This window comes from Pundamilia nyererei, unplaced genomic scaffold (genome assembly GCF_000239375.1).
Source record: "Pundamilia nyererei isolate P.nyererei 1_Seehausen unplaced genomic scaffold, PunNye1.0 scaffold00060, whole genome shotgun sequence".
NCBI classification, from domain to species: domain Eukaryota; kingdom Metazoa; phylum Chordata; class Actinopteri; order Cichliformes; family Cichlidae; genus Pundamilia; species Pundamilia nyererei.
Genome location: NW_005187461.1, coordinates 2470017 through 2488234, shown reverse-complemented (window position 1 = coordinate 2488234; position 18218 = coordinate 2470017). Strand labels below are relative to the sequence as shown.

Here is an 18218-nt window from a genome sequence, read left to right as displayed (position 1 = left end):
TGTCATATAGATTAATGATTTACAATGTAACAGACACATTGCATCTATGTGGCAAGAAAATTATAGTTACGTAAGTAAACAACGGGGGAAATGTGTTCGTTTAATAAATAAAGCAAAGTCACAACGTGTGATAAACGTTACATTCTATGATTATTCGTTAGACTGACGTGCCTCGTGGTATTACTGGAATCATTATGATAGCTGTGGTTTTGTGGCTTGTAATAATCAGCCGCCTGCGTGTAATAACCTCTGACTTGCCTGAAAACCAGAGGTAGGAGGACACTCGTGTGTGGTGTCCGCCCCTCTCTGAGAAGTAAAGAGTTAACGGAGCGGTGGGTTTGCCCATTCTCCTGCTGTGAGTGACGCGATCATCTCTCTTATCCCTCAACTTTGCCTGTTGCCAGACCAGGCAGCCGAGGTGGACGCTGGCTATCACCGCTGACATTCTTAACGCGATCCCACCAAAACAAAAATATGCTCCCTCACCTTGTTTATGTATTTTCCCGCTGACTTCTCAGTGCATGCCCTTATTCCAGTGACGATGGTTTTTAGTTTTTCTTTTCATCGGACTCCCCGATGTTGTGCAGTCTACTACACGAAGGCGTGAATCTTTTTTGAGTAGAGGTGGATCTTCCCGGATACGGCGAGGGGGCAGCTATATGAAATAAAAAGAAGACTTCTCACGGAAATCCCCACAGATTAAAAAACACAATGCCACGGAGGAAACAAGAAGCGCCGAAGCGCGCAGCAGGTATGTGGAGCCAAATACTATATGCGTAAAATAAGGCTCACGGTGGCAAAGCTGCGGTTCATTTGTTTTGTAAAGCTCACTTTCCAGTCACCGCATTTCCGTTTTCACTTCGGCGTTTTTTCCCCTCTCTCCAACGATGCGCTTTGTCACTCTTGGCTACTCTTGTGAGACCTAATAGAAACTATTACCAATATAAAGCTGATGTATAGTTTATATACAACATTCTGCGTTTTCGCTCTCGCTTAGAGTGGCTGGTGTGCCCCGGTCGGATGAGTCGGCTGCTGTAAAGTTTCGCTTCCTATTTTTCCAAACTTGAATCCATGAGATGTAATATAAACTGGATCTTTAAGCGTAAAACCTCTGGAAATAAGCGGCGTTTTCTTAACGAGTGCCCGAGGCGTGCCATAAGAGCGTAAGGGCTTTGTGCGCATTTGATCACAGCGCTTAACTTATTTGCACAAGCGAAAAAAAAACTCTACCTCTGAGGTATTTCTTTTCTTGGGATAAGATAAACAATTTGAGAGCAGACAATGGGGTTTCGTGGGCTGGAAGGAGCCATAATCGACAGTTGCCATGTCTGATTTGACGGTTGATTGATTGGCTGTCATGCGGCTTTGATCTGATCCTTCCCGATTTGCATCAGAAAATCACTTCCCACCATGTGCTGCAGGCCCCTGACGTCACGTTTAAACCACTTTGAAAGGCCCTGTGTACTTTTTTACACTGGCTCTCACTCTCTCTCTCTCTCACACACACACACATACACACACAGTTTCTATTACCGTGATGGTCAAGTGACTCACGAAAAAGTGAAGGAAGGGGGGGACAAAGTGGTTTCACAGTGAGACATCACACACACACAAGCAGACACATACTTCCAGCAGAGAACATCACACTTCCATGTGCACATGCTCACTTCTTCACTTTGAACACACATAGGCAGACACAGTTACACACATACAGTGGGTGAAGGAGGCGGGAGGAGTGGGTTAGGGGTTGTAAAAGGAGCCGTGTGCTATGTAATGGAGGGGAGGAATGGGTTTGCTCTGTCAGACCGGGCCGTCACAACGGCTTTGTTTCATGTTTGATTTAATTGTCTCTCCCCTGACAGGCCCATTCATCAATGGCTTTAATGGTCAATCAGAGACAAGCTGAGTGAGTGCTCCCATTCTGTTTAGCCATAAGCTGGCCTGGGCTTTTATTTCATCAAAATGCCCCAGCCTAATGTACATGCTCACTGGCTCAGAGTGGCCGCGGGGAGCACATAAAGAATGACTGAAAGCTTTCTGATTTCAGATCAGTGAGAAGGATGTTTTTCTTTTTTCATCTCCTCCTCTCCTCTCCTCTCTCTTCCCTGCTACACTGCTGTTTCTCTGTTGACGAAAGGGAATAAAAGGCTGTAATATAGATCGTTTTGTGTTTTTAGAAAACAACTTTTTCTCCCTGAAACCAGGCTTCTTTGTTCATTCATTCATCTATTCATTTCTTCATTTTTTCATGCTCCCCTTCCACCCCTGTCAGTCAACCCGTGCAGCTGCAAGTTATAAAGTTGTCAACTGTTCAGTGGCACACAAAGGGTGATGATGAATTGATTGCAGCACAGAGCATGGTGATAGAGAGAGCAAAGAAAAGGATGACAGATGATGGGCCTTGATTAGGGACTTAGGGGGAGAGTCAGCCCACTGCAACCTTGAGACTTGCATGAAAAATCTACCCCCCCACTCCACCTCACACACACATATACACGCACACACCACCCTGCTTTGCTCTCTCTCATTGTCTCTCAAACACACTCTCGGCTTCTCCCTCTCTTTCTTTCCTGTCTGAGAGGGTTTCTCTCTCCACAGTAGAAAACTTGTTTTGCCTGCTTCATTAGCGTTGGTCCAATTAGCCGTGAGGCTGATGGAGTCCTGACAGGCCCTGTGATTGGAGATGACAAGCTCGGGGTGCCCAGCCCAATGAGGTTTGCCACCACTTTGATGTAATCAACTTGATATTACACAGAGCCGCTCGCCTTTGGTTGTGCTGTAACTCAATTTTCTGCTGCAGGTGACAAATGGGCCTGCGTACCTGGGTCAGGTCTGAGTGCTCTTAACAGCCAAGGGCAGCTGGCCACATAAACAGGCGAGCAAACATGAGAGAGCGAGACTTTCCCGGCTGTGGAAATGTAGAGCCCTTCGTGAATTTGCCACCAGCTCGGGGTCCCGAAGCTGTTGAAATGGCTTCAGAAAGTTGAAATACTCCGTCGACTTAACAGGAAGTCGACATAGGCTTTACAACATGAGGGCGAAGACGCAGCTGTTTGCAGCTCGTGTCAGTGCATTGTCACACCACCACAGCGAAATCCATCCTGCCCTTTTCATTCTCAAAACGCTGTGCTTTGCTCGTTTGTGTAAGAGTTAGTCTGAGAGAGGGTGTGATGTAGATGGAGAAGGGTGGGGAAGTCGGTCTGATTTGGACAGGACTCCACAGCAACAGTTTCTTCTTTCTGCAGGGTCAGGAGTACAGCTGCCAAACTGGCAGCCATCACTTATGTTTGTCTACGAGCGGGTGAGTGAGTATACACTTAAATAAGTGGGCATCTACCTTTGAATTTGTTGGGTTTGAATGTGTACGTGGTTTGACTTACTGATACTATGGACGGGAATGATAATTACAAACCACCTGCTGCGGTCAGGTTGTAATTCTCTGAACCCTTCAGGCCTAAGAAGTCTCCACTTTTTCTTCTCCTCCCACCTCTTTCTTAGCAAGTCAGTTGTGTGTGTGCCAGCTAAGAAACAACAAACACAGAGTGTTGACACCAGTAAAGATACAAGCGTTTACAGCACACATTGCAGACGCACACCCATATGTTCTGAATGGGTTGTAAAAGCACCAAGTGAAATTAAGTACGCTTTTATATCTGTCTGCCTTCCTGTTGTTTATGTGTGAAAAGCACGCCCTTTTGGAAGCAGCAGGGGACCGCAAGTTTGGACTTAATTGTCCAACCGACAAACGCAGTGACAGCGCTAGCGAGGTTCAACAACAACAATACGTCTCCTCAGCTGCTGTTGTCTGCAGGTGTGAGCAAGGCAAGTGTTTTGGCCTTGCTGGGCCCGTTGCTAATGAAAGTCCTGTGGCTGGATTCCGGTGAGGTTGAGTCACGTCTGTGATCTATGTGTCTGATAAGTGCATACCTAATGAGGCTGTGAGCACCAGGGAAAGGAGGAGGAGGAAGGCTGACAGAATGTTTCCCACAGGTATTGACAGACGCCTTTTTGTTTTTGCCATAGGCCTTGACTCCATAAATCCTGCCTGTGTAATGATAACAGTGCCACCCTGCCAGCAAGTGACTGAAAGAGATAGTGTAAGAGAAGAGAACGAGGGCAGAAGGGGGAGGAAGGGGAGGAGGAGCTGGTGGTGGTGATGGGGGTGGGTGGTGGAGGGGTAGGGGGGGCGGGATGACGAGAAGAAGAGCGAGGGCGCTGAAATGGGCCTTCTCTCCTTTTTAACACGCACTTGGCAGACGTCAACCCATTGGGTTGGGCTCTGAGAGCAAAAGAAGAGTGTAAGTGCTGTAGTAGTGTCACAAATAGAAAACCGTTAGCCATACACTCTTCCCTTTCAGCTTTCAGTGTGCTTTCAGCCGAGGTTTTCAGCTGAGACTGCTGTCTGGGCACCGAGTCGGAGGCTTTGTAAAAATAGTCCCACTGCTGTTGTGATAGATGCAGCTGCACTGTGGCGACAATTGGGACAGGCTGGATCCTTCCAAACCCACCACCCTCCCACCCCTCCCAGAGGTAGAGAGCGTTAGAGAGTGTTAGAGCCTGGTGGGATGTGTGCTGTTTTCAGGGAAACTGAGCTGCTCCGGTCTTCAGGGGTCCTGAAACCCAATCCAGGAGGAGAATAGCCAAGCCATGCCAGAGAGCCGATTTCCTTTTCAACAGAGTCATTTATCACTGACCCACCCTTCGCTTCTGACACACTGACGTGTGTCATTTATCAAACGGGCTTTACCAGACACACAGAGAAGGGAGGTGGATGGGGGGCAGAGAGAAAGAGAGAGTGAAAGAGGGGAAAACAAGACAGAGATTGCACTGAGAGAAACAAAGAGACGTAGTATGAGGTGTAAAGTCAGCAGAGTTTCACACAAAAAACAGTTGTTTGTGTATGAGTTTGGGAGAGTTTTTCCAGGGGCGAGTGAGATTTCCTGAAACCCTTAAGGAGAAGCGTTTGGGAGGGGAGATTTTTTCGAGATGACAGAGAGGATTGAGTTACACCGAGTTGTGTTTTGATGAGTGACAGAATGTTCTTCCATGACACATCTCTGGATGTCGAATGAAGGGGAGAAATATGCTTTGTGAGTATACAAGTCCGACAAGTGTGTTAGCGTTGTTTACTCATAATATATGCACAACGAGGACGCTTGGAGGCATTGTAGAGGTGTGTGTGTCTGTGCGCAGATGTGGCCATATGGCGCCAGTGTTTAATGCTGCGTGAGTGTGTGTGCTGCTCCCTGATGAACAGGGCTGACAGGTATCACTCATGCAGCAGCCTGGCCTTTAAATGAACCCGAGCTGCTCTGCTCTCCCGTGGCCCTAACAGGCTCTCTCCAAGATGGATGCTTCTTTAAAAATCAGATTAATGATGGATACCAGGCTTATAGTGCCATTTATCATGAAGAATATTATTTAGGCCGGCCGTGTATGGCTGTAACTGGAGAGCCAGGACGAGAAGAAGCAGGGTGGAAAGCCTTAGACAGACACTCACTGCGTGATGGATGGCTGAGCGCTCTCTCTGAGTGTTACTAGACACCAGTGCCGCTGCAGTAAGCCATAATCAGATAGCCCAGGGATGTTTATCCCGCAACTACACTACCCAGATTGCCTTGCCTGAAGGGTTGCTTTATGAAAGGCATAGTCTGTCATTTTTATCATCTTTAAAAAAGTTAGTTGAATCGCAAAAAACTCTCCAGACGTAAAAGGGCAGGTAGAAGCCGCTATAGAGTTTATTGCAATTATGCCTTATACAGCAATCCATTGGATCTTTTATAACCCAGTGTAATGATTACCCAGAAATTTCCATTTAGTTTTGCCCAGAAGAGTCCCCAGACCCACATCATTCCCCAACAATCGTGAAAAGTGGAGCCAGCTCTGCTGGTGCTGCTGCGGCAGAAAACTGGAAAACACATTTTTGTTTTTGTCCTCTTCATGTTGCCTTCTCTCTGTGTCCTACCTCCTCCTCCTACACACTCCTGTGATTTATGGTGGCCATCCATCTTCGGGCTGCGTCCATCACCTCCTCGTTGCTAGGCGATCACGGCAGCAGCTGTGTGTTTTGAGAGGGGTTCGGTCATCCCACTCCCCAGTCCTGATTTTATACCCTTCACCTTGTGCTCTGACCCAAAGTTTCGACTTTTAACATCAAAAACAAAAAAAAGGCAACCCCAGAGGCTGTCCTTTGGTTTAGGCTCGCACTCTTTGGGTCTTCATTTTGACTAAAATAACTGGATCTCAGTCAGTCAGTTTTTTTCTGTCCAGTCGTGTAAATATTTTACTCAAGCTACTTGTAATGAGAAAAAAACCCTACATACTTGTCTCCCCACGATATCACTTTGAGAGTGACAACTTACTTCACGTAGCACAGAAAATGAGGGCAGATTGGACCAGTCCAGTTTAATCCAGTTATGAAAACACTAGGAGCTGAAAATAAATATGAACATCAAAATGATTAACTAAGCTAGCCATTGCAAACTGTTACGGCTTTGATCTACTGTACTAATGCGGTTTTACTGCATGCTGTCTTGCAATGGAACGATATGAATGACTTATAGGCACGAGTCCTGGTGCATGGAATTACATTTACAGATAATTGTGTTTATGTTTGCTACAGGTTCAGGTGCACATATGCATGCCCCCACTAGAAAGTATTTCAGATTGCGCAAACTAGAATGTCAGAAAGTCTAAACTAAAATAGTCCCAGTATTTGAAGCTGGCTTCATATCCTTAGTTTAGCTTTAGTCCGGCTTTCAGGCTGCTGTCTTTCTGTTTTGCCCCATTCACACAGCCCAGTGACTTTTTAACAACATTGTTATATGAGGCCTAAACAGTTCAAGGAATGTAGGACTGAGCAGCAGTTCTGCTTCACGAAACTTTGCTTGAGAGCTGCTCAAGTAAGGCGTATATAAAAAATGATGGAAAGAATGAGGGAAGATGTGGAATAGTTGAAGGAAGTTTGACTGACTACGTATCATCAGACGAGACAGGCTTGATGTGCACATCAGACTGGAACATCACCTTCCTCTGGAGCCTCAGTCCTTATTACTGCCTTTTATTTCCGTGCCTGTGGAAGTAGTTTGTGTGTATTTTTTTTTTCTTCTGTAAAATTTTATCACCTATTGCTCTGAAATAGGACTTTATGGCTTCGGTTAACTTATAGTGTTCAATATTAGATGGAGGTTATAGTAAGAAACAGGAGGACTTTGTGTGCTTGTGGTTTGTCTCATTCTAGATAAACTAGATGAAGTTTCGGGTCTTGTAGGTCTGTATTTGCAGCTGGCAGCTTTGAAGTCCAGTTATAACACAACAAGCAGCTGAGGGTTGACTCTATTCACTTTCTCTCTCCCTCCTTTTACCATGTGCATTGACAAGGTTCAGCCCTAAGCTTTGCCTGGGGCCAGAATGATCTCTCTGTTTTTCCCATCTCCCATATCACACATCCTCCACTACAATCGGCGGACACAATGTATTCACAATGCCATCAGGGGGTAGAGAACACACACAAATAAAAAATGACAAAGACATCCACGATTGTCTGTAACACGATAGCTTGTATAAGCACAATGAGGCAGCAAAGCAATGTATTAAAAACCTACAAAAAGAGAGCAGCACAAGACAGTCTTCTGCGGTCATATCTGAAAAAGCGACTTATGTCAGAGCTTGTTAATTTTTAAAATAATCACACATCACCTGTTTCATTTTTTTCTCATGGGACTTTCAGCCAGCTTGTGAGGATCAAAGGGAAAAGAGTAAGAGAACTAAGTTTGATTGAGTGTGTTACTTTGACAAATGTGTACAAGAGAAAGGCATTTTAGGTATGTTCCTGATCTGCTGCTATTTTGACAGAATGGGGCTGTTTTAGGCTAAATTATTCTAATCTATTAGAGAGGTTTAGATCGCTGCAAAACTTGAGTAAGAAGCAGTGGTTTGTAGGGGTTTTTTGAAGGTTACTTCCTGTTCTTTAATGTGCTGGAGGTTTTTCCTGTTGGTAAGAGCCCCCCGCTGAGGGCTCGTGTTGGTTTAAGGATGTCAAGTTCCAGCTAAAATATTGTACACATGTCGAGACACACACGCCATGTTTTCATACAGATTAACCCTCTCCTTGCAGAGCTTCACTTTCTTGTGCTGGAAGCTACTTTTAGCCTTTTGTTGTAGCCTTTTGATTACCACTGCAGAACTTTTCTTTTACAGTAAACTATTAGAGACCACTCGTGCTTCCTGCTCCCTCCCTGGATCCCGGTTGTGTCTTTGTGCACTGAAGGTGATCTAACCATAAAACCCACACAGACAATGCTCCTTCGGCAGTATTAATTTCCATTTTATTTTCCCAAGAATGTAAAGATTATATGTCTTACTTCTCTTTTCTGTCTAAGTAATTCTATATAATGTACACGCTGGATTTACACTCTGCAATACATTAGTTTGTGGCGTAGCTAAAAACATTTTACAAATTGTTACTAATAGCAGTAGTTTTGCACAATAATTTTAGGAAAAGAAATGAAGATGCGGTGCTTTTGTTCTGCAATTTACAGCCATCTGTTATACAGGCGGTGTCCTGTTTTAGTGCGGAAAAACCCGACAAATAAAATATTGTGCTCATGATGACCGCGTAAAGGACTCTCCTACGATGCCTCTAGCAAGGTTGTGTTCTTGACGAGGCAGTCATTTGAGTATAAGGGTCAGACACAGGTAGAGATTTTAATGACACATCCTGTTTACCCTGCTTGTGTTGGGTGTGATCCGGCTCCCAGACTGTTTCCCCAGCTGTGAAAACCAGATCACAGACACTCCCTTTGGTCATCAAGGGGGTAACTTAAGAAAGGGGTCTAGAAGAATTTGTAGTTCGATGGAAACCTATTTGTGCGTTCCGCAAATTTACATTTGCTAATAAATACGTAATTATGCAGGCTACTGAGTGTTTCTCCTTTTTGCAAATGTAAAATTACATAGTCTTTGGTTTTCAGGAACATACGCCGTGTTTTCCTTATGCATACAAAAACTGTTTAAAGCGTAGCATCAAAAACAATGTTTTCAACTGCACTTGAGGAGAAAAAACCCAAAGGACAGAAGGAAAGAGACAGACAGAAAGCGACACTTAAAGCCTCAGCTTTAGAGGCAGCCACAGCACCTTCCTGCTTAATCACCCCCCTGTCCCTGCCCTCTCTGTTGTTCCTGATCGTCAGAGCAGCACTGCAGTATTTCTATCAGATGATCTCTCCCTCCTCGTCTGCGGCCCTTATGTTTATGAAAATGATACTCCACAGGAATGCCTCCTGCATGCCAAGATGTCACTGTCTTTCCTCATCGCTTGCATCTACATGCGTGTACAAGTGTGTGTTTGTGTTTGTTGGGGGGGGGGTCATAACCGACTGAGTAGTTGTGTTTGCAATTATGCGAGAGCGTATTTGAGGTCGTGTATTTTTACATTAGGTGAAACGTGTGTTTCGGCTTGCGAGAGTTCGATTTTCTGCAGTTTGTGTGTTTGTGTGAAGTCGTTATTGCTATTTCTGTGTGAGCTGTGACTGAGATGTTGAGTGTGTGAATGTGCACCTCCTACCCCTCTTAACCCCTCCACCCCATTTCCCCTCCCTAAAGGAATCATTCATAGAACCTAATGATTCTTGTCTTTCCCCCACATGGCTTCAGCTCAGTTTATCATTACATGAACACACACGCAATCTCCTTTTTTTTTCTCTGCTTCTCACACCAACGCACACACTAGGAAAATTCATACATTGGTCTTACACCATATGCTCAGATATTAGTTAAGACTGCATCCAGGAGTATTGTTGTATTCATAATATTCATAATTTATTCTAAGGGAGCCTCTATACTCCCATCACCTTTTATTAGCTTGATAAATCACCTCTGTTGTCAGTCAAGGCAGGGAGAATAATTGGATGTGGTTGTCGCCCTGTGTGATGGATTATCAGTCATTGGGGATTAAATTAACAGATAGTGCTCAGACATAATGGTTTTTGTTTTGCATTTTAAATTGCCTGGGAGCATGGTTTGACTCTATAGGTTTTTATAGCCGGTCCTTTTGGACTTCACTCCCCCTTTCAGTGCTTTCTAGGCTTAATGACAAATGAACAATAAACCATAGGACTGGAGCTCTGTTAGTACAAAATGTAAAACATTTACTACCAGGTTAAGAAATGGACAGGGACCTGGCAAGGCTTACAAATGCAATGGCGTGATGTAGATGTAGAATTTATTCAAGCAACAGTTTGTTGAAATATCCAGACAATGTGAAGAAATGCTCGGAATGCTTTTGTGTTGAAGGCTGAGAAAGACGACATGACGATTCAGTCAAGAGATGTAGCTAGTCGATACACAAGTGTGGTAACTACCTCATTCTGGCTGGTTTTAGTCGTTTAAATTAGAATCAGACATGACCTTCCAAAAGCAAAAGAAAAGAAGGATGTGGAAGTCACTTCAGCACTGGTTGTACAGAGATATCTCTCTTGCATGTTTTCCTGAGGGTGAGCAATTTACCTCCTCACCCACTTCGCCAGCCTCCCAGACCCCTCCCTCCCCTTCAACGTCCACATTATCATAATTGTGTCCAGAACATGAGGGGCCGGGGAAGTGATCATGTCATTTTATTTACACCCTGCTTGGCCCTTTTTACAAACGACATGCCACTGACTGCCAAGCGGACTGGGGCCCAACGACATCTTTTGATCAGGGCTGTCGGGGCCTATCAGCGGAGAATGGCAGGTAATGGATACCCAGTGACAAACCAAATCTCCGGGAGGACGAAGAGTGGGCCGCACCTGCCAGGTCTCCATTAGGCTGGCCTCTCAGTTGGGCTGCCTGCTGACTGTGCCCCCAGGGCCCAAATCAGACCAGCGCCAGCCGCATGGCTGCCTAGAGATTGGCTGTTAGCACTGGAAATGAGAGTTATTTCAGCTATGACATTTTTGTTTAGACTGGATGTGAGTGCATGGGGAGGTGGGGGGGAATGAAGGATTTAGTCACAGCGTGTGTGTGTGTGTGTGTGTGTGTGTGTGTGTGTGTGTGTGTGTGTGTGTGTGTGTGTGTGTGTGTGTGTGTGTCCACACACATAGACTCGACTGTGCGTGAGTGCTCAAACCGTTTAGCCTATACCTAAAGGTTCTTGCCATAGTATTTGTCTTGGTTTACAACATTGTCCAAATGGCCTCAGACCTGTCCACAGGCCATCCACTATTTTCTGAGAGTATTTGTTTTTCCTTAAGTTGAGTGGTTTTGTGAGTGAGGTGGTCAGGAAGCGAGGGAGCAGGGGCTCGGTGACACTGCGGAAAAGGGGGCGTGTGCTGGGCCAGTCGGTGCTAGGTGGGTAGGCTCATCATCACGAAAGACATAGTGGTTGTGTGTGTGGAGGGATGGGGGATGCAGTGCACACACACCAACGCACATAGACTCATCGGTCTCTGTGTGAGCTGTAGACGCCACCATGCAAAGTGACAGGTCACTTATGCATCGCCGTCGTGTCAGCCGTCCTCAGTCTCGCCTCGTTCTCTTTATCCCCGCTTCCTTTGATTTTAATTATAGAATTCTTTGTCTGTTTAAAAATGTCTTATATGTGATATTTAACACTCTTTGGGTCTTTAGGTGTATAGTTTGAACAAGGAGTACTGATTATCTGTCGTATCAAAAAAACTAGTGAACTTACTTCAGTGCAGATGAAACTGTGTGGTGTCTATTCAACATATCTGCATTTCATCAACAAAATTTTGACATCCCTTTCTTGAAATTCTTGAAGACATGCTCTTTGCCTGTGTGCGTGTGTGTCAGTATGTATGTGTGTGTAATCAGAGAAGAGGCAGATGAAGAGGCGTCAGACATATTAACTGACAGATGGAGGTTGATCCAACTCATTTATTACCCCAGAGGAGAATGCCACAGTGAGATTGGGCTTCATTAATTTCAGATTTAGTTTTCATTTCAAGCTGTTGCGCCCTGAGATAAATAAAATGGTGCATTATGTTTTTGCCAAGATATTTCTTTTTTGTTTTCCTCCAATAGAAGGAGTGAAAAGAGGGGAGGCATAAGTTCCGTGTGGCTGGGGTAGTATATAAATACAGGCTCGCCTAGAGGAAAATAACACCTCAACGGTTGATGAGGTGAAATGGGATGACTGTAATTTCTCAGCTCAGCTTTAAAGGCTCCCACACAGATGGCTCATTTATCCCTGGGAGTCCTCGGGCACACATAGCAGGGAAACTTTTTCTCCAGTTATTCTAACATAGCGTGTTCACTCCCCGCAATTTAACTCATCTCTTTTCTTCTCTCTTTGTCTTGGTTCTCCTTGCAGCTTATTCTCCCGACGAGCTGACAGAGCACCATGTGGAGGATGAGGAAGCAGAAGCGGACGACCTGCCCTCAACTCCTCAGGACGACCTTCCCATGAAAGATGAGTTTGTGGAGCAAAGTGTAGAGACTGCCAAGGAGCAGCCATGTGACCAGGAATCAGCTGAGACCACAGAGCTCTCAGGACAAGAGATGGACAGTGAGTCACATGTGAGTGAGACTAGTGACCGTCTTTCAGACTTCGAGAGCCCCTCCAGAAAAGTTGAGGGGAGCGTTGTCACAGCATCTATAAATGCTGACAGCAAGACGCCTCCCATAGGCATGGACACGTTAGAACAAATGAAGGCTATCTACTCCAGCTTTCTCACCAGCCCCTTGTGGTCACCACTAAATTTTAACTCCACACCTCTACCGGCGCAGTCTTCGACTTCTGCAGAGAAGCCAGCTCGCAGTAACAGCACCAGTAGCAGTAGTAGCTGTAGCAGTGGTAGCTATGACTGGCACCAAACTGCAGTGGCAAAGACACTACAGCAGCATCCTCCACAGAGCCGTCACCCCGCTCAGTCAGAGCCCAGTCTCTTTAGTACAGTCCAACTCCACAGGCAAAACCCAAAGCTGTTTGGCTCAATTTTTACTGGGGCCAGTAAATTCCGTTGTAAGGGCTGTAGCGCTGCTTATGACACTCTGGTGGAGCTGACAGTTCACATGAATGATACAGGCCACTACCGTGATGACAACCAGGACAAGGCAGGCAGTGGCGCAAAGCGCTGGTCTAAACCACGTAAGCGGTCCCTGTTGGAGATGGAGGGAAAAGAGGATGCCCAGAAAGTTTTGAAATGCATGTATTGTGGCCATTCCTTTGAATCCCTCCAGGACCTCAGTGTCCACATGATCAAGACCAAACACTACCAGAAAGTGCCTTTGAAGGAGCCCATGGCCCCTGTGGCAGCCAAAATCATGTCTTCAAAGAAGCGGGGACTTGTGGGGTTAGACCTCAGTGCTACACCGCGCTCTAGAGAAGGAACCCCTAAAGCTAAACACCTACAAGGAGAACTTAGTGAATCCTCACAGAAACCTTCCTCCAGCCCATACACTCCCCAAAATAACCGCTATGGACACCAGAATGGTGCTAGCTATGCTTGGCAATTTGAATCCAACAAATTTCAGATCCTCAAGTGCATGGAGTGTGGGAGTTCCCATAATACACTCCAAGAGCTGAGGACCCACATGATGGTGACAGGACACTTCCTGAGGGTGACCAGCTCTGTGGGAAAGAGAATCAAAACACTTCCCGAGGCTACCTCCCCCAATCCTGGGAGAGTTACCACACCTACAGAACAGAGGGTCCAGTCTGTACCTCTTGCACCCTCTACCTTCTCCCCTCCGCCTCTTCAAACTCAACTTACCACAACTCCCCCGGCCACCTCCCCTCCCCTCAAAGAGATCAAGAAAGAGGAGGTTGAGGAGGAATGCACTAAGCAGGAGGCAATAGGAAATGAAAAGCAAGTTGCAGTTACTGTTAGTAAGGAGGAAGATACTGAGAGGGAGGAAAAATACGACATTTCGAAATATAACTACCTTACCGAAGAGGACCTGAAGGAAAGCCCTAAAGGGGGATTGGATATTCTGAAATCACTGGAAAACACTGTGACATCAGCCATCAATAAGGCACAGAGTGGCAATCCAAGCTGGGGAGGCTATCCTAGCATCCATGCTGCCTACCAGTTCCCCAGTGCCCTTAAGCAAGGAAACATGGAAAAGAATTCACAAATGAAGTTCTTGTTCAATGGAGGCGATGGAGTGCCGTCCTCCCTTGCCAAGAACCAGCCCCTCATTTCCCCACCACTTAGTCAGTCATCACTTTTTCCCAGCAACAACTTTCAGGCAATGGAAGACTTAGTGAAAAAAGTGACTGAGAAAGTAGCAAAAGTAGAACAAAGAGTTAAGCAGTTATCTCCAAAGAGGGAGAACCAATTCTCCCCCTGCAGCAGTGAGGCTGGAGAATCCCACAAGGGAGGGGAGGCAGACTCGCCTCGGGAATGGAGGGAAGTTACCCCAACCAATAGCGACAGGGGAAGCCATGGTGACAGAACATCTCCAGCAACCGAACCCAAGAGAGAAGCAGCAGTGAAATCCCCGCTTGCCTCTGCACTGAGATGCAGCACTGCCATTATCACTGGTCACACTCCTCCAGAGCAGCCCTTTGTCAACCCTCTAAGTGCTCTTCAGTCAGTAATGAACATTCACTTGGGGAAAGCAGCCAAGCCCTCTTTGCCAAACCAAGATCCCTTGAGTCTCCTCTCTAGGCTCAGCCAGAGCATGGCTGAGAAGGCCGCTGTGGCTGCTCCTCCATCACAGACCAAAAAGCAAAGTGTAGCTAATAACAATAGCTTTTGCCAGCCAAATGATGACCAACCCATGGACCTTACAAAAGGGAAAAGCGATCGAGGGGACTCTGTAAACTCAGCTCCTCTAACGCCCTCATCCACGGCCTCCTCAGTCTCTCCCATCTCTCTTGTTACTCCTGCAAAGCTAACAGTGGTCTCTCCATACACATCCAGCAGCCCTCTACACGAAAATGCATTGTCGGATATCTCAGACATGCTGAGAAACCTTACACAGTCCCACCATGTCACAAAGTCGGCGTCACGCCCACGTGTGACGGATAAAACTGAAGTTGTGGGCTCTACCCACGACGATGATGACGTGTCCCTGCATGGCCACAAACGAAAGGGTCGTCACTCCAACTGGAACCCACAGCACCTCCTTCTTCTGCAGGCCCAGTTTGCCTCGAGCTTGAGGCAGACGTCAGAGGGGAAATATATCATTAATGACCTCAGCCCACAAGAAAGAATGCACATATCTCGTTTCACAGGTCTCTCCATGACCACCATCAGCCACTGGCTGGCCAACGTGAAGTACCAGCTACGGAGAACGGGCAGAACGAAGTTCCTGAAGAACCTAGATTCCGGTCAACCTATATTCTTCTGCAGTGACTGTGCCTCGCAGATTCGAACCCCAGCAGCTTACGTATGCCACCTGGAAGCCCACTTGGGGTTCAGAATCAGGGACCTGGCCAAACTGTCTCCCAAACAGACTGTCAGGGACTCTCAGACTCTCACTGAGAAAGTAGTGCCCCTGGAGTCCTTTCTTCCTCCACAGTCGCAAGATGACTGCAGTAGTAATGGGGGAGTTTATCGCTGCCAGCTCTGTGTCCGTAAGTTTGCCACTAAGCATGCCATCAAGCTTCACCTCAGCAAGAGCCATGGGAAGTCTCCAGAGGACCATCTGCTATACGTGTGTGAGACGGAGAAATGTTAAATCCCTCTGAGCAGTAGAAATACTGTAAAACATATGTAGAATGACAGACTGTTAAAAAAGATAAAATGAAAAACAAAATATTCGAAAAGTGTGGTAATGCACAAAGTTGCCATGAACTACTGTTAAAAATTTCAGCACAAGGTGTTTACATCTATTCAGCCTATACACATTTCTGATTTCTCTGTATTTCAAAAGACATTTATTTCACTTTAAAATATACTGTAGGTCAAAGCTATTCAGCTCCCTCAGTCTGTGTTCACGTTTGTGAGACGGATTGTTTCACGATTATTTCGGTGAATCTTTTGACTCGAGAGTCAACTATTGACTTGAAATGTACTAATTTTATTGTATTTATTTTGTATTTTTGTGAGTTTGCTTTCGATTTGCTGGTAGACTGCATGTTTTACTGTTACATTTGTACAGTCCTATCCTGTCTAGATTTTAAAATGCCCTTCCAAACTGGTCATCAACACATTAAAACAGCCAAATGCCTGGGAAAGCTCCTTTAAAGAATCTGCCAAACAGCAGAAGTTCATTGCTTGTTTTATAGTTTTCTCTGTGCGGTCTTGTTTTTTGCTGATTGTAAAAGCTGCCTTGTTCTTTATCACTGATTAAGGGGCACTAAAATCCAGGTCTGTGTAAAAATGTACATATAGTGTGTAAGCTTATGATTTGCTGTTTAAATTATGCATACTTGTTATATTTCCTAATTTAAGAGGACTATGACTATCCACTGGTGCAGAGCCTTTGAAGAAGATTAAAAAGGACACAGTTTTGCACAATAGTTTTATAAATGTTATTTGATAAAAAAAAAAAACAATACAGATATGTTAATGCCTTGTGCTTCTATGATTAAATCAAATTAATTGCTGCAAAAATACATTGTGTTCTTTTATATTTGTTGATCAGGGTGGATTTAATGAAGACAAACATCACAGTATTGGCCGAATGTTGCCGAAAAAAGGGAACCTCAGCCCTCCCCTCTTTTGTCCCACTTTGAGTAAGCCTTTACAAATCAGCTGCTCACCAGGCTACATCTGCAGATACACTAAACAGAACTTTAAAACTCAACATTTTCCAGTGCAGTTGTCTCCACAACTACAATTTGTCAAGCCTTCGCGGTGATTTCTATGTTGTTGCGTTGTTGTGGAGCGGACTGTAGAGGTGCAAGCGGTGCCACTGCCTGCAAGGCGTCTGGCAGGTGGTGTGTGCTGCATGTAAACCACCAGATGTTTCTGAAACGAGCCACTGGAGGAGGAGGAGGAGGAGGCAGGCGAGCTGCAACAGCAGGCAGAGTGGGCTGATTACCACGGGGGCTTGGATGCCATCAGGAGCCCTGGGCATAGACAGCAGATCTGGCACACACCTGGACTCCAAGACTGTCCCTTGAAAAAAATAAAGCAGATCCTATATACGCACACTGAGACAAGTTGACAGTGGTGCAGAATGCACAGACAGGTGCTATTCCCTCAAAGCAGGCTTTTGGATCTAACAATATTACTGGCAGGTGTTGATGCTATCAGAATAGTCACAATTCAGGCTCAGTGCCATATAATGAGAGTGTTGTTTTTGTTTTTTTAATATTTTTCAGCAGGCGTGATGGAGGCGCACGCACACACGCACGCGCACACACTCGAACGGTCATATTTACTCTTTCAATTTTCGACCAGCTACCTTAGCCTTACTCGATGACGCCTGGGGACATCATGTTCTTTGTGTTTGATGTTCCCACCTTTGCTTGTCATGACTGACTGACTAAGTGACTCAGGGCTGGGGAAGTTATATGGTTACTATGACGACGGCCATTTGCCCAGCCTCTAACCCTGCTCGTTCACTCAGCAGAGGACAGCTCGAGTGCAGCACACCCATTTACTCTCTTAAATCTCATCATCTCGCTTCAGTTCCTCCCACCCGGGAACAGATTAATTAACACACACACACTGTGTCCTGACCCCGTCTTCTCACACAAACTCATTACCGCCTCAGACTTGCTCCCAGCCCTCCGACGTTTAGGATACATTGGTGAAACGTTGTGGGAGAACCCAGCGATGACTCACATCTGACAAGCAGAATAAAGCCCTTAACAAAGGATGATAATTGAAAGATGGGATTCGGGCCGGTAGCCATTGATAATGCAAATGAAAAAGGCTGAGCACCCTTATTGAATATCTTGTGAGTTTCCAGAGCTTACCGAGTCCTCGCAGATATAAAATTACCTCTCAGACGTGATCAATTTTTTTCACCACTGTATGTGTTGATAACGCTTTGGGCTTAGTGATGGACTTGGGGTGAGGATGGTTGGGGACATTAATGAGATGGTTGACACTTTGGGGGTTAATGAGGGGCTGGAGGGAGAAGGCTAAATGATTGGACTTCTGCTTGAATGAGCATTATAGTGGCTGCTGGAGAGCAATGTAGAAGGAGCAGCTTTACTAAAGCCAATTATTTAGAATGAAGAACACAAACCTCCTCTCAGTTGTATTTTTCTGCAATAATAAAGAGGAGATTAGATGTGTTATCCATTGTTCTTTTGTCTTGACTTTCCTTGAGGGTTGGGTAGTTACAGACGCCGATGCGCCTCGATGCTCCTA

The 18218-nt window shown here is 45.6% G+C and overlaps 1 protein-coding gene across 1 annotated transcript; it reads left to right on the top strand.

Moving 5' to 3' along the window:
• Nucleotides 1-359: 359 nt before the first annotated feature.
• tshz3a (teashirt zinc finger homeobox 3a) lies at nucleotides 360-16498 on the top strand. Its single transcript, XM_005734832.1, has 2 exons — nucleotides 360-751; nucleotides 12311-16498. Exons 1-2 carry the CDS (start codon nucleotides 712-714, stop codon nucleotides 15625-15627), a joined length of 3357 nt encoding a protein of 1118 aa, XP_005734889.1. The 5' UTR covers nucleotides 360-711; the 3' UTR covers nucleotides 15628-16498.
• Nucleotides 16499-18218: the final 1720 nt, after the last annotated feature.